At 35.7% G+C, this 17,558-nt stretch overlaps 1 protein-coding gene across 18 annotated transcripts in view; it reads left to right on the forward strand.

Annotated features, from left to right (window-relative positions):
• The window catches only part of SOX6 (SRY-box transcription factor 6), a 373,686-nt gene that overhangs the window by 307,033 nt on the left and 49,095 nt on the right, over positions 1–17,558 (forward strand). For all 18 annotated transcript variants that reach the window (XM_075755057.1, XM_075755064.1, XM_075755059.1 and 15 more), the window contains 2 exons: positions 1,602–1,782; positions 4,619–4,809. In XM_075755057.1, coding sequence (XP_075611172.1) covers positions 1,602–1,782; positions 4,619–4,809 — 372 coding nt within the window. The remainder of the gene's footprint in view (positions 1–1,601; positions 1,783–4,618; positions 4,810–17,558) is intronic.

Raw genomic sequence — 17,558 nt, forward strand, 5'->3', positions numbered from 1 at the left:
GCTCTGAACTCTCACAGAAATTCATTGAAGCCCCTTTGTATCTGTGCAAGGAAACAGGTTGCTCATAAATATGGCCACAAAGCACAAGAATGGACTATGTCCCTTATACCTTTGTGTTTCTGCTTTCACTTGGACTCTGAACAGGTGTGGACATTTGTGCACACTGCAAGGTCAGGAAGAATAAAAATGTCATGCAGTTTTATGGAAACAGTTTAAAACTGGGGATATGATGGCATTATAAATACCTGTTTGTTACATTTTCCTGTTTAATGCATTTTGTATGATCAGATGTACTTTGCTAAATCACCACTTGACAGTAAGGAGAATGGAAAAGATGAGATAATGTAGTGTATTATTGTATTCTGACATATATTTCTAACCTTTGAAGTGATCAGTGCAGTGTTTTAAAATATGGGCAATATTCTCTTATATCCAGCATAATTCTGCTTTGGGCATATTTTAAATGAGAGATCTGTCTTACTGGGCTCTTTAATTACAGAAAATCACTGTTTCACAATTCTGCAAATGCTCTGTCTTGCTTAACATATTAAGCAAAAAAAACAAGCTCAAAGAATGGGAAGAAAGCTACATTATGAATATCTACACTGACCAAAGAAATTAATTGCTTGAATGAGTCTTCTTCCAAAAGCTAAGATACTTCTTAGGTGGACTTATTCTTCTATAGCACTGAAACAAGATATATGTCAGAGAGAATTTCTTCCATAATTGCATGTGAAAAGTATTAAAAGATATATACACTAAAGGCTGAATGCAGCAGAAATAACTACAGAATACAGAAATAATTACAGAAGTATCAAACAAGAAGCAGAATAGCATTTATGTGAAAAATATTCTTGATTTTACATAAATCTGTCAAAAAAATGACACATTTGAATAATAAAATATTGTAAAATATACAAAATTAAATAGTAGAAAATAAAATATATTTTGAAATGCATATACTATGCATTCATTACTGTAGTAAGTCAAGGGATTTGAATTCAGTGAAATTCTTATCTTCTATATGGGGGAACAGCATAGATTATTTTACTAAACAAAAGATGCACTCAAAATAAGATGCATGGAATGTATAAGTTAGCAGCAGCAGTAAATGTGGGCCAAAGAACTGTCTGGGTTTCCAAATGATTCTTTCATAGAAGTACTTCTGATTCCTTAGTTTCTAATACATTTAAAAATAAGCTACATAACTTATTTTTATAGTGCCAGGAACTTTTCAAATAGAACCAATGCAAAAGCATTATTGAGCTGCTGGAAATTTTAAATAATTCTTTGTAAATGCCCTAGGTTAATTTAGATCTCTGAAAACACATTAGGAAATTAAGCTGTAATGTGAGCTAATTCAAATTTTAATTTGGCAAAAAGAACGATCCAGCCACATAGTTAATGTAAATAGAAGCATAACACAGGGAAATTAATGAGGTTTCCTTTCGTTGAATCTTAAAGGAGGCAGATAATTAGCTTCTTTTGTTATTATTGCTGGAGAATGTGGTATTGTCTTCGAGGTGTAAAGTAACTGCTGCTTGCAAAATGATGTGTTCATTTGTCTTTTCCTAATAATTATTTACATTAAACTCTTGTAGGATGAAGCAGCCCAGCCACTGAATCTTTCAGCCCGACCCAAAACAGCTGAACCTGTCAAATCCCCGACATCTCCAACACAGAACCTCTTCCCAGCTAGTAAAAGCAGTCCAGTGACAGTGACGAACAAGAGTGGCATCCCCAGCCCGCTCAGTGGATCTCTGGGAAGAGGATCCTCTTTAGGTAACTAATCTGTCCTAGGGAAAGGAGGAAACTGGCAGGTTTTCTACACGAAATCTCAGCTTGCGCACACTTACTTCTGAATTAAGTAGCTATTTGGGCCTACATTTCTGTTTAAAATGGGGAAAAAAAATTGCAGGAAAGATTTTCAAAGAATTCTTGAATGCTAAGATTTTACAAGAGTAACCAAAATGATGCAGCAGTGATATGCATCTACAAGAAATACAGCAAGTCTGTGAGAAATATACATACATACAAATACATACATGAAGGTAAGTAGAGATGCATATATAAAATGTGTAAAAGAAGTTTGTGTGAATATCTTCCCCGAAGACATCAATGGGGTGTATACATGTAAAGTTAACTTTTGAATTTTGACCTCTGGATTAAACAAACAAACAAACAAACAAAGTATCTTTGCACGCACGTAGTGCCTGACTTGATACTAGACATACACGCATAATGGCTGATGTGATTAGTGTACATGCCATGCAATGATGTGACATACCTTAAAATAAACAAGTTTTCAAGCACTTTGCAGAATCAGGCTCAGGGAATATTCAGTATCTCCATGGTTTACAGTAAACCAGAAGCCAGGCAAGAAGGTAACTCCAAATGTGGTTTTCAGCTATTTAGCCCAAATATACCATTAGTTTTACCCAGAATAGCATTCTAAAAGAAATCTAATCCCTGCATTCTGAGTATTAAGTTCATCTTACCAAGACCGTCTGCTGAATATATTAATTTTATTTTTTTAACAAAGACAAAAAGGCTTCAGTCCAGCCAGTTTATTTTATAATTTGTTCATTTTATTATTTGTTCACTCATCTGTCAAGATTTTGTTAGTTCATATGATTGGAAATAGGGAATTTTTGACCTGTGTTCAAGATTCTTTAATTAAGAAATAAAGCTTATTAAGTAATGAAACAAAATTTATCTGAAAACTGTGTATGAAGACTACCTTAACCAGCTAAGAAACAGAATCAAGAGCTGCAAAATGTAGATGATCAGCTCTAAAGTTCAAATAGTAAATTTTAACAGTGACTAAATACTACACTTATTCACAATCTGGAGCTCAAGTGTACTTGTAAAATATATAGAAACACTTGTGAATAATGAACAGATATGTTAAACACATACATTAAATATATAAAAATTATGATTTGTTCCATTCTCAAAACACTTGGGAACATCACGATCTCTAAAAGATACTTTATGCAGCTAGCTAGATATTCTGCCTGTCTATTTATTTCCAGCTATCACTGCACTATCTAACATTTGAAAGTGGCATATCAGTTTGAAGTCATACACCATTCCAGAGAAATGGGTAGAGAAGATACGCCTAAGGTGTGAATATTTTTTCATGTAAAGTCATAAAAACTTTTCCTCTCATTCCTTAAGTAAAAAAAGAAGCCAGGGAAACACTGTCAAAAATCAGCAGGCAACATAGGAGCTTTTGCTCCATTTTTTACAATAAATACGGTCCCCAATTTACTTAGGCTCCAGAATGGCACTTAGTTGCTGAATCAGTTCAGAGCATTGGAAATTTTGCCCAGCAAGAATAATGGTTGTTCTCTGATATGTTACTTTTATTATAGAGAGAGGTGCTTCATTCGGACAGAAAACATCACAGTTCCATCTAAAACATCACAGTTTGCACCTCTTCTCATCTAGACCACAGTATTAAATGAACTGTTTGGTTCCCAGGATAAAGCATGAGAAACCCTTAATCTTAACCTTTTCTATTTTAAAAGAATTCAGAGTCCTTTGACATTGATTTTGCTATATTTTACTCAGCTGAACTTCAATGAAGTCAACAGAATATGAAAATTATCTTTGATGGAGAATTCCACATCTTAGCCCATTTGTTTTTAGTTTTGGTTTTGGTTTGTTTGTTTGGTTTTTAGTGGACTGTTAGTAAGTATACAAATCTAACAAATTCCGAGCTTTTATATAAGACATTTGCTTGTCAGGCAGCTGCACAGGTCAGGCACAAACTTTGATTGCTCAGAATTTCCTAGCTAGAATGTATATATACAAATCCATCTGTGTGTGGTGTAGAGGATACTCCCGTGCAGGAACGGGTGGATCAAGTTAAAGTTTCATCACAGCAACACAAAACAACCAGTCACCAAATAATTGCTGTCTTTTGGTCTCAAATCAGAAACTGTATCTGGAGTACTCATCTTTATCTCTAGCATGCATTTTAAGATGGCGGCAGAAATGTTTTGTGTGAATTTGATGCATGTTTAACAATTTCTCTTTCGGTCCAGAGTGCTAGAAAAAAAACCATTTTTTCCCTGCTGATTTAGAGCTTTATACTCATGTTAAGGTGGTATTAAGTTCTGTCCTTCAAAAGTAACTGTGGGTGCTCTTTCTGAAATTGAAAGCTGAACATCTGGAGCGATGGTTCTCTCAATAAAGAGATTCTAAAAATTGACATAGACTTTCATGGCCAAGTAAACAAGATTTCTTTCTCCTCCTTTGTTCATTTTATTCATTCTTATTAATACTTCAAAGGCTTCCCACTTAAGCTTCAGAATACTGCTGTCTGAAACACATATTTAACTTTGAACTTTGAGTCCATGAGTATGCTCAGATACTTCCATATCAGGTTAACGCCAAGACTTCAGTGGTTTTATTTGTAACAGCAAAAGAAGTGCACAGGCTTGTCAGTCACTTCTATGTATTAATTCAGCCTTCAAACAGACAACAATTGCCACTCCTTCTCCTTTTGCAGATGTTAGCTGGGTGCAGCTCTAACTGTATGAGAGCTGAGTGTTTACGCCAGATTCTAATTTGGATAATTACCTAAATAAAGTGTGTTCTCTGTTTATAGATATCCTTTCCAGTCTTAATTCACCTGCCCTATTTGGGGACCAGGACACAGTAATGAAAGCCATTCAGGAGGCTCGGAAAATGAGAGAGCAGATCCAAAGGGAGCAGCAGCAGCAACAGCAGCCGCACGGTGTTGATGGAAAATTGCCCTCCATGAATAACATGGGCCTAAACAACTGCAGGAATGAAAAGGTAATGTCTCCCATTGCCACAGAGTCTGTCATTTGTTCTTCTTTTCCCTGCAAATAGCTTCTTACTTTTATATAAAATTTATTTTTAGAGCTTTTAGCCATCTCTGATCTCACGTTAAACATACCTTGTCACTTCGCAGTGCTGTGCTACAAACTCCTCTAGGTTTACATGACAGCATTCAAAAAACCAGTCCTGTGCACTCATGTGATTAAGCTGTAAGCATACAAGTGGAACGTGGAAAAGGAATTGATTGAAGCTACCATTGTTTGTGGTCACTAGATTATGAACTGTGCTTTTGAAAATGATTGGATTGTTAAATACGGCAATAAGGCAGGTTATGTGCTAGCACGGTTGAGTATTACAATTTTATTATGATGTATCTAAGTGTGCTTGAATCTGTGACTCAGATGCAACACAGTATTTAGGCTCAAAACCATGCTTTTGGCTCAGAGTTTCAACAGGAAATTAGAGATCAAAGTTCTTTGTTGAATCTTGGCCGTAGTTTCCAAACACTAAAATGAAATGGGCCATTACAATAAGACGGTAAATGTGAGAAAATGGTGAGAGAACGTGACCAGCACTGGACTGAGCAGGACACTGTTCAGTTTACAAAATAGCAAGCTGGGCTTATATTTGACAGGTGAGGAATAGTTTCTATCATCACACACACTTAAGGACCGCTCGGAGGACAAAGAAGTCTCTTGGAAAATTCTTTGTATCTATGTTGTCCTGCTCTGTGGCCCTTCCAAGGTCTACAAGATCTGATACTCCTGGAGCAGGTCTCTGTGTATGTAACAGAGCCGGTGAACACCAGATCAAGTAATTGGCTGAGCTATAAGGCAGCCCTTTTGATGAAGAATCTTTCTCTGTTAGCTTCCCTAGAGATGGCTTATGCTGCAAAAAACTATGGCACACAAGTTATTTTTCACCACTGACACAAAATCAGTTATATACCACAATACTTATTCCAGTTGACTAGAAAGTGAAAATATTATCCCAGTAATCACTATGGCATTGGCAAATAGGAACAGTTATGATGCAATTTAGTAATGAATGAAAACTGACACATTCATTAGCCTATAAAGCAACTAGTGTTTCAGACTATTTGCTGGGGGGGGAAAAAAAAAAGGAAAACCAGGTAGCTTTGAATGCCTACAATTAATTAATGAAAATTCTGTGATATATCTGTGTATTAGAGGGTAGGTTCTTTGTATTTTGGGGGAGGGGAAATTATATTGTGCTCCAAAGACTAGCAGGAATTTTTAGTCCAGGTTGAGTATCAAACTCAGCAGAATATTAACTATATCTTAAACCACGATGTTGATGATGCTATGATCTTTTCTCAACCCACAAGGGAATACTCAGTGAGTAAGTGGATTGTAGCAAGGCATGGAAAGGCAAAGAAATGTTGTAAACAGACCCATCAAAGATTGATGCATAGTTTTTAATCTACATTTTATATTTTTGCTTGATAGGTTCTTTACAGTACTCAAGAGAAAGGCTCGGTGTCTATCAAAAAGATTTGCTAAACTGTTACCATACAGGACTAACAATGCTTTTACAAGTTAAATTCAGAGGCTAATAAATATTTATTTCTGCCAGTGTTAGTTTAAATGTCAGCATTGGAAAACTCACTTAATACAATTTGATACTATGAAAAAATACAGAAATTAATAATTGATCACACAGGCCATATTCAGACAACACTTTAATTGTAAAGTCAGTGTTTGTCTTAACTAACTAAGAGGTAGGGTACTAAAGCCTAAGTTATAAAAATAAAATAAATGTCACACCTATGATCAGTATTAAGAGTTTATAAAATTGTGCCTATTTTAAAATGCATTTTATGAGTTTCAGTGCCTTGACATTTAAAAATATCTAATACACTACAAGGGCTATTAAAAGAATTCTTAACATTTGATTTGACTTTGACAAGTAAGTATAAAAATGGCATCCACTTACTTATCAGATCTGCTCCCTGAATATTTTCAGTACCATGTTTACATCTTCTATTCAACATAACAAGTCTCTATTTTGTCTTTCACCTTTTAAAGCAGAGTCAGTAAATATTTCAGTGAATAATCTGAAATTTCTTTTTTTGTGCCGGTTACTAGCAATACACAGATTGATGTAGAGCTTCCAGATTGAGGTTAAACATCAGGCAGTCAGAGGAAGAAAAATCTTTTTTTACTTGCAAATAAAGCAGAGTCAATTGGAACTCTTTAACAAATATAAACAACATCATTCCCATATGCCATCTTTTACAGGGAGACTTTTCGTGGTAGCACTTGCAACTTTTAAAACATAAGAATAAAACAGCAGCAAGGAAAATCTGTTGTTAAATCTCTCAGTGCCCTTACATAATTGTGCTGAGTTTATTTATTGTAGCATGTACTACAGCATGAACCATTAAGGCAGGAAAAAGTTGTAATATGTACTCCGGTTTTACTTTTTGTATGCTAGTCTGTTATCTCTTATCTGCTATCTGTCTCTGTAGATGCAAGAAGAGTCAGGGTTTACAAAAGAATGGTATATAAATCAGTCATTTTAAATTATGATATATCCCCACTCTCTATCCTAAAGAAAATAAAAGAATTAAGTCAGCCATGAATACTAAGGGAATGTATTTATATTTTATAGCAAGTATAAAATACATTAATACCAGAAGCATCCTTGGCACAAACAGAATTCTAGAATACTCTTCTTTCCCCCTTTACCCTTTGACTCAATGTCTATGATATATTTCTTTTACTCTAAAAATGCTGGGCAGGATGATCAAAATAGGAGTGGTGGAGGAAGGAATGATGGATCACTTCAATTAGAAAAACATAATTTTGAAATAATTGTACGCCAAGAAGATTGTGTATAGTTTCTGTCATAATCCCAGTGAAGCTTTGATAACATAGTTGCAATTTTGGATTGGTTTCTTTTGAAGGATCAGGACCCTATGTTTTCAGGACCAAATTTTCAGAAATTGGCTTCAGGTAATTAGACTTGTATAAATGAGTAGCTAGAAGCCAGCACCAGAAAAAGATGACAAATTAATTGCCTGCAGCTGGTTTAAAAAAGCTATTGAGTTCTGGTCAGTTACTGGTCTTCAAGTTCAGATAGCTGGTAATAGTTTGTTGTGCAAATGATTGCGCTTACAAAATTATGTACATAGCTTCAAAGCCTGGGCTTAGGCCTTTTTGAAAATGTGTCATTTAAATCTCAGAAAGCTTTGTATTTGGTTAGAGACACAGAATTGAAAATTGCCTCTGTTCATATTCTGCTGTTCAAAAAAATCTTCTACAAAGCTTTAAAAGTGCTTACAGAGATTGGCTCATCAGAAAGGCCAAAACAAAAACATGCAGCACTCTGGCACAGTCAAACTTTGTCATTTGCTAAAGCATTAAGGTTAGGCTATACATTTGAGACGATACTATTCTGCGGACATCTACAGTAGTGGGGTTATTTCAGTTTGTATACTCTTGTGGTTTAGGGTAGGCAGGTAAGCACCATGCAGCCACTTGCTCACTCCCCTCCAGTGGGATGGGGAAGAGCGTCAGAAGGGTAAAAGTGAGAAAACTCACGGGTTGAGATAGTTTAATAACTAAAGCAATAGCCATGTGCGCAAGCAAAGCAAAATAAGGAATTCGTTCAGTACTTCCCATCGGCAGGCAGATGGTTAGCCATTTCCAGGAAAGCAGGGCTTCAGCACGTGTAACCGTTACTTGGTAAGGCACGTGCCAAAACTCCAAACATTTCCCCTTCCTGCTTCCTCACCCAGCTTTTATTGCCGAGCACGACATCATATGGTGTGAAATATCCCTTTGGCCAGTTGGGGTCAGCTGGCCTGGCTGTGTCCCATCTTGTGCAGTCCAGACTGCTTGCTGGTGGACCAGCATAAGAAACAGAAAAGGCCCTGTTCAGCAATAGCTAAAACATCCCTGTGTCATCAGCACTGTTTTGGTCACAAATCCAACACACAGCCCCATGCGAACTAAAATTAACTCTATCTGAGCCAAAACCAGTACAGTGCACACAAAGCAAAAATTATAGCTGAATTGACTTTTTCTACTCCACCTGGTGCTGATCAGGTGTGACTGAGGAAAAGGAAGAAGTAGCTGTGTCAGTGTTTTCACAGAGTAAACAGAAACACTGGGTAAGAGGAAAGAATTAGGAAAATCCAGAAAATAAGCTACAGAGCTCTTTCCATGTGATATAAGCAAAAGTAAAATCATACAAAATTGGATTTGTGTATAGGATATGACTTTTTTTTTTTTTTCCTGGTTGACCCATGTTTACCTTCAACAAAAAAAGAGTACTTAAAATTTGCATTGCTAGAGCTACTTGTATTTATTTTAATATTTTGAACTAGCATGATTGCCTAGAAGATTTGCTTTGATTTAAGGCTTTAAATGAACCTGAAAATGCTATATAATTTATAAGATAACTCACATTATTTTTAAAAGGACCAGATCCTTTCTTTTTTGTGCATTAAGCATGAAAACATTGACAAAAACACTTCAGAAAATCTTTGCAGAAAATATATAGGCATATATATAGGCAGAAATGTGTTAATTTCATTGGAGAAAAATATATGAAGTCAATATAGAACATATACCCAATTAATAATCACAACATATCTGCTAGATCTCCCCGTTTACTTACCCGCGAAGCGTATTCATTGAGATCTGAGAGGAAGCAGAATTTAATATAACATTTTTATGTTTATATTCCATTCCTACTCTTTTGTAGATTTTCAGGCAACTGTGTATTTGCGGTAGGAAACCAGAATTAGACCCCAAAATAAATGACATGAGTCATCGCCTACTTCCTGGGAATTATGGTACTTTAGCACCTCTTATAATGAGCCTTTTATTCCTTTCTTGTTTCTAAATCAAAGTTTTACAAGTTGAATCCACATCATTTATCCTAATATAGACTACAGTTTGTATGCAAAATGTGTACATTCTTAAAAACATATATTATTTACCCTTGGAGATGTTACAGTCTACTGATCAAATTCATATTTAGGCACTTGGATTTGACTTGATAAGCCATAACGACCCCTTTGGCGGTGTTACGGTCTGCTGTATTTAGGGACTGTTAAATATGTGGATTATTGACAAAATAGAGTGTAACAACTCCTCTGGAGCTGTTACGCTTCATCATTTATGTGAAGCTACTGCACATGCGTACAAACTTTGCCTGATAAAAACACTTCAGGAAGTCTTTGTAGGAAAAGTTACTAGTCATGCATAATCTCCTTTTGACTGCCTACAGCCCTGCAATGACTCCATCATTGTATTGCTCTTTTTTTTAAATGCAAGCAGTACTGGATTATGTTGCCGACAGTTTTTTACCGGCTTTTTTCTCCCCATACGTTCAGTATTATAGACAGAACAACTGCGGAGGCAGGACTCACACTGTCTTTTCTGCAAGTGCAGGCTGGTTCTCAGACAATCACCAAGAGAAGCACCTTGTTATTATCATCCTTGTTGTTAGTAATTTCTCAATTCAGTTTTAAAAAACAAAAGCACATAGTTAAGAAAATAGTTTTCCAGTGCATCCTGCATTCAATTATCTTTTCTCTTTTTACCAAAAGTATTCATGACCCCCCTTAAACTGAGACCATGAATGAATTGGTCATAAGAGCCCTGTGGATTTTTATAAATCTATATGAATAAGTGGTTTAGATTTGCAGGGATTGATTTATTCTCATTTGTTTTTATCTTTTAAGAAAAACTTCTTATATTTTCTTATTTTTCTTTAGTTTCTTACAGAAGAATATTTATACCTAGTAAATAAGAGGTCAGTGCTTATATTTCAGTCTGCTGGGAGACATAACAGAAACTGCAAGCATTTTCAATTGGATCCTTATTTCTGTTGGTTAAATCTTAGTTCTACTTGTAATTAAAGGGCGAATACCTCATAATTAGGCCAAAAAAATGGATAGCAACAGCAACTGACTAGTTTTGCAAAGTTATTACTTTTATTACGGTATTTTCTCAATAGTCATTGTACCAAGTTCTGTTCTCACTGCAACTTAAGAAAAGTCCCACCCCATATAGCTTACACTTAGGTATAATTTAATTTAAGTTTAAATATATATATATATTTAGATTCTATAATAGAAAATCTGGAATTGTATAGAGAAAAAAAGAATGACACTGATTTACTTAAGAAACTGTTAGTGTGGTCTCACTTTCTTGCAAGAATATAGGCAATTTATTCAACTCAGTGGGAGTGTATTCCATCTGTCTAATGAAGAATCTGATTTCCACAAAGAGACACTGCAACTGGGAAACTGTTTTTCCTGAATACGTCATTCTGCTCAGTCGACAAACCTTTCCCTGGGGAGTTTCTGAGACGTAGAAGGACACGTTGCATGGAGACAACCTCTTTACAGTTCCATCATTTTATAACAGATAAATGACTTGTCTAAGTTAAATGCCCCAGAATAGGGAAAAGTTTCACATACAAATCCCAGCAGTCCTCATAATTCTTACAAAACAAATGTCCTTTATACTTTACTGTGAATTTGGCCAATTTAGTAATCTGCTTGTGGCTGTACATAATATATGTAAGGAACAAATTTTTTTTTGCATTGGGGGTTCAAAGGTAACTTCCTAAAACCATATTTGGGCATCAGTATTTATTCTAAAAAACCTTTATCTGAAGAAAAAAAAAAAATTATTCCAGAATTTTTTGAAACTGCAATAATTTTGCAACTTCCTTTTTAGGCTTCGGGCTTATCCTAGCTACGTGAAAAATGTGCCTTCATTTTATATAAACTGCAGTATTTCCTTAATAATTTTGAATGAAAAATGGTGACCCACGTAAAAATTTTCTAAAGTAGCTGCAATGCAGAAGCCCAAGTCTTACTGAACTAACTCTGAAAATTTTACCCCAAGGCAGACAAGCAGATTTGTGACTGCATATACAGTAGCAGTCTATTTTCAGTGAAATTTAGCAATTTTGTATCCTTCTCCAGCACTTTTTACGATAATTTGGACAATTCAGAATTTCAGCTGATGTAATACTGCCCCCTTTTATTAGAACTGGAAAACATGCTGGACTTCAAACATTTGGGTTTGTAGCTGGACAAATTCTGTTTATTTGAAACTGCATGACAGGATAAGATAAAGCATCAAATCAATATAAATTTTTAACAATGAATGGGGGAAAAAAGTAGTGATTCTAAGCAACATTTTTGCAGGGTGTATTGTGTGTATTATGACTGGACTTCCTAGGCAGCATCTCACACCAGGGAATTCCCTGCTTTTTTTTTCAAGAACTTCAAGGAGTTGATATTTTTTTTTGCTTTTGTATGAATGTCATTGCCATATGTGCTTGCATTGGTTTTCTATATCAGTGTATTTATAGGATAACAGTAGGGCACAGTGAGCATTGTTTTTTTTGTTTTTCTTTCTTTTTTTCTTTCTCTTGTGAGATCTGATCAGGAATCAGATGCATCTTTGAATAGCTGAATGATTTTAATATCACTCAGACACGGAGAACTGTTGCAGTGAATTTATCTTTACAATTAGAACTTTAAAATGCAATTTGAAATTAAACTCAAAGCAGAGCATGTTGGGAAAAAAAGAAAATAATTTCTGGGTCTCCAACCATATCTTTTAAAGAGATATGTTTCCATTATAAACAAACAAGGGAAAAAAAAATCTGACTTTCAATTTAACCCTGAAGCCTGTACTATATCACTGGCTGTTTGTAGATATCACAGGGAATAAAATCAGGCTTAGAAATTGTACCCATACTTAAAGAAATGTTTTATCTGATCTCTATGTATTTAGTGAGGAAAGTGATGGAAGTTGTAACTGCACATGCACAGAGGGGTCAAATACAGACATAACACTGGTACTCAGGTTATAAGAGTTATGGGAGGAAAATACCATTGCTAACATTATCCTCTGTAGAAGAACATAGCTCCATTATCAAGGCCAGGTTTATAATGGGAACCAGGTGCAGAAGGCTGTGGGTATGAAATCTTGTCGAGTCTGTTCCTCAGACTCAAGAGATAGAAATATTAAAGCTGCTCATGAAACGTTAACTTTCTGTCTGTACATAACATATGATTCAGCCTTTAATTGATCACATGCTATTGCTCAAATACTACTATTTACACCTAAATAGTCATACTCTTGCCTACCAATATACCTACTATTTATTTTTTTTCACATTTACTTTGTATGCTATGTGTAGAAAGACATAAAAATAATGTATTTGGAATTTACACATTAAAAATACATGTTCACTGAAACTGTGGAACTGACAGTGAAAAGACAAAAAGAAACAGTGGAAAATCTCTGGCATATGTAGGTCATCTACATTTACAGATAAGTTAGCTTTGGTGTCAGCTTACTATGCATCCAGTTTTGCACCTATGGAAGAATTTTCTGTGCAGACCTTTGTTTTTAAGCATTTTGCTCAATTGCATTCCTTTGCAAAATTGTCATGATAAAGTTGGTAGTTTGTGCATTTTTGTTCCAATATATCAGATGCACAGATAAATGCTTAGTCCCTCAAATTAGGTAGAGGCTGATTAAAATAAAATCTGAATTATTTGTCTATTGATTATATTATCAAAATCAATTAATTAAGCAAAAAATATACAATCTTTGCAAAGTATAAATCATGGAAACTTTATTGGACCATAAATTAAAAAAAAAAGGTTGACTAGTCCAATAATGATGTACATATGTAAGAAATGAAAAGAAAATGCACCCAAACATAAAGAACCTATATGAAACATTATTATTTGAATAACTATATACACACACACATATATATAGATGTGTAAGCGTATATATATACATACACTGTATAGTGAAGAAACTTCCCATATTAGGTGAAGTTTTAAAGTTTTTCATGCTTCCAGTTCAATCACAACAGTACTTGGCAATAAAATATTATTTTCTGGAAAGAAACCAGTACACTCTTTTGGTATTAATAGCTGGTTTTGCATTTGAATATTGGCTACTAGAATTTTTGCCACTACCTTTGGTTAATAGTATGTTGTATGGTCTCTAAACACAACTATGCTTTTTTCATTTCTGTTGTCAGGGCTACTTGAAGGGGTTGCCTAGCTGCAGGTTTTAGACCTTATTAATGATGATGATGATGATGATAATAATAAAAAGGGGATTTGCCCCCTTTCCTCTATTGCCTTTCCAGTTCAAGAATAAATGCCAAATACACTGCTTTTTCACTCATATGGGGTATTTCCTGTGAAAAGGATAAAAGCTTTGCCCTATGTTGGTCTTCTCCCTTAAATCTTGGAGCAACAAAAAACCCCAAAGGAACAGAATTACGTTAAAATGGGTCCCGAGGGTAAATGTTGAAATATTTGCGCAAACCAACAAGGATAATTTTCCCCAAAGGATGATGTTCTGCCATAAAGGATAGTGTCTTTGTGATGCCTGTAACAGCATAATGATTGTATCTTCTTATGTACAATACATTTCCTAAGCTACTCAGGAGACTTTGCAGATATATACTGAAATGTATTCCATGTTTTTATTATGCTTCTCCACAAAACAATAAAGATAGGTTGAAAATTATTGTTCGAACATAAATTTGCTAGGACAGGAATATATTCATTGATTTAAATTGTGGGTCAGACTGGCAGCTGCACAATCCTATCATATCACTTCTTCAATTGTCCTGAGAACTGCAGAATACATTTGCATATTATTTCACACTTAGATACAAGCAGAGACATCCACAAAAGTTACTGCCATTTATTTCCACGCTCAGTGTATTCTTCCAAGTAAATTCACACCACCAAATGCACTGCCAATATAATTCTTTTAACTGCAGTGGATTAAGTACAGCAAGGATAAATTGGGATTACTTTCTCTGATACTTACTCTCTAAAATTAAAAATGTCTCCTGTTTCTCAGGTGTCATTAGGCTACACCAATAGGTACGATAAATTGAAATACACTCCCTGTTGTTGAAGGATATTTACTTAGCTGCCTGTTTGTGGGATTATACGCTACTTTGTGCTGGCTTAACTGTATTGCTTCAAACAAAAGAATAAGCATGCTAGCAGGTAAAATTGTTGTCTTTTATCTCATGAAAAGACTTGAACAAATAATGCAAAACGGTATTTGCAAATGTTTGTTTGAAATCTGATTAATGGAGTTTGACCATGCTTATTCCTTCCTTTGTTTTCTCTTCACAAATATTCATGCAAAAGGATTTTTATTTCTATAGGTGTATTTGCATATGAACATGGACATTTGTGCACAATTAGGCATTTGCTGTTTATGCCCAAATTGCTCACCGCCTGTTCATAAAAACCAGAGGCTTTGATGCCGCACCCACTGCAAACTCCATGATGACCAAATGAGGAACGCAGTATCAGGGAGCTCTTCCAGCCCCTGATACAGTGTCAATGCTAATTATAGATCTTTACAGCAACTCTGTGAACTCTGCAGCAATTTGATCTAGGGGTCCTGCAGGCCTTGCTGCACTATGCCTTACCACTGCCATCTCTTTCCTAGCAATGGTATGCCAGAGGCAGGTTCATTGGTTTTTCTGTGGTGTTGAAGCTAATGGATGCAGGAGTTGACGGATAGAAGTCAAGGCTTTCCACTACCTGGGAGGTCTTTTGGCTGAGAGAATTCCCAGTTGTTTTTGTCAGGTAGTTTAAGGCCATGTTGCAATACTTATCACTGAGTCAGGCATTGAAAACAATATAATTTATCTTAGGTGACCAACTACAGCATAAATCCTAAGCAGCAAACTATTAAATGCATAGTTTGAGCATAACTCAAAAGTTAGATTGTTAGAACACTTACAAGTTACTCATATGTGTAGAGAAATTGCTGATACTCCAGGGGTAGTTTGAAAAGATAAGACGACTATATGTTTTGGATAAATTGTTCACTGCACATAGCTTGTCCATCTGTAGTCACATAATACTAACTCCATAAACAGGTCTATCTCAATTGGAAATGTGTAACAGGGTAATAAATGATATTCAACATCAGATTACTCGTTCTAAAATCATGTTCAAGTCATAGTAAGCTGTTATAACACTACTTAAAACCTAAAGTATGCCTAACCCACAAGCTGAAATTGCCCAGCTTACATCCTGAAAATCTACAGACAACATTAATTTCTCAGTATTTCACTTTTATGCCTGTGGCCTCTAACATGTTGCAAATGCTTCTGTAAGAAAGGCTGGAAAAACATATCAAATTTCGGTTCTCTTCCACTTGCTGACATTAATTAACTGAGGGAGAACATTGAGACAAGGTTTTGGAAAGATCTCCTCTTCACCTCCACCCGTTCCAAAGCAATTTATTACACAGCCAGTAAGAGAAGTGGACACTTGTGGTTTAATGTCAGACCCACGCTGATCACTAGCTGGGTGCATGCTTTCACTGTTATCTTGCCAAAGGCTTCTTGAGATAGCAGGCAATGGATGCATTTTTACCTCACTGCCATTTTCTTTGCGTCCTGGAGTTAAATTGCTAAGTGTCAATTTCATTATATGGCTCCTATTCAGATGAACTATCTTTTTATATACATACAGATTCTTGCTTAGTGCATCCTACTTTTACGTGCTTTTCCCCTTCCTTTTCTAAAGCACAGGAATCCTCTTTTGCAACATTTTGGATGCTAGTATGAATAGAAGCCATCACCAGGAGGATGTGCATTAGAACTGTACACAAAGTGCGTCACTGACACATCATGTACTGTAAAACCTCTTGGTTTGTCAAGGGTTCAGCAGGTTGCCAAACATATACAGTTGCCAGCTCCTGGCCAGAATTCTGTTCCTTGCCTGATGCCACTCAAGTTCTTTGAATACTCATGAATAAGATTAGGCTGTCTGGCTGCACTCTTCCTCCAAGGGATTCCCCTTTATCAAGGGATTACCTGCATGACCTTTGCATAACTCCTGTGTTTTATTCTTCAATATCACACTACAGATCACGCTACATCATGAGAAATGTTTCATTGATGAAGATTTATGTCAACTCTTTGATTCCTTTCGGAAATACCCCAAAACATATAAACACAAGAAAGTTATTTTCCTACAAAGTTTTGCTCCCACTTTCTTTCACTCAAGATTTATTTTTGTCTTTCTTTGCAAGGAACAGTCTGAGTTAATATTCACAGTTATAGACTGACAATACATAGACTGGGATACCTATCAGTCCTCTGCACTAAATAACATGCTCTGCTATGTAGGATTTCCATTTAGTGCAAAAGCCATCCGTAGTTTACCAGTATATAGTCACTACTATGGACACACAAAAGTAATGAACTGCAGTATGAGAAATTTGTAGTGAATGTGTGAATTATCCTTTAAAGGAGGAGATGAAGTGTACTATTAGGTTGGTTTATCGAGTGATTTCCCTTTATCTCCATCCATACCATTTTACTGTAGCTACCTGAGAATAGGGATTATGAGAACATAAAGAATCCAGTTAAAAGGGGAAAAAAGCACCCAATATTCTGTTCATAACCCCATTTAGGTTCTCATAATGTAAAGCATTTGCTGTGTTGAGGATGGCTTTCAGCACATGTCCCTTTCGGGACCCACATTACTTATTCATCCTTCAACTGTTCTGAGACTCCACTCCTGTGGTATTAGGAACGCTCCTGATGTGCTACAGACTATGGTTTCGATAGTGCAAGTCTCTATCATTCTCTTATCATGGCAGAGAGGGAAATTTTCCTGCAGTGTTTGCAATGATCTGCTAGGTTGGGTCTCCTTTCCTTCTGTG

This window comes from Balearica regulorum, chromosome 5 (genome assembly GCF_011004875.1).
Source record: "Balearica regulorum gibbericeps isolate bBalReg1 chromosome 5, bBalReg1.pri, whole genome shotgun sequence".
Classification (NCBI taxonomy): Eukaryota; Metazoa; Chordata; class Aves; order Gruiformes; family Gruidae; genus Balearica; species Balearica regulorum.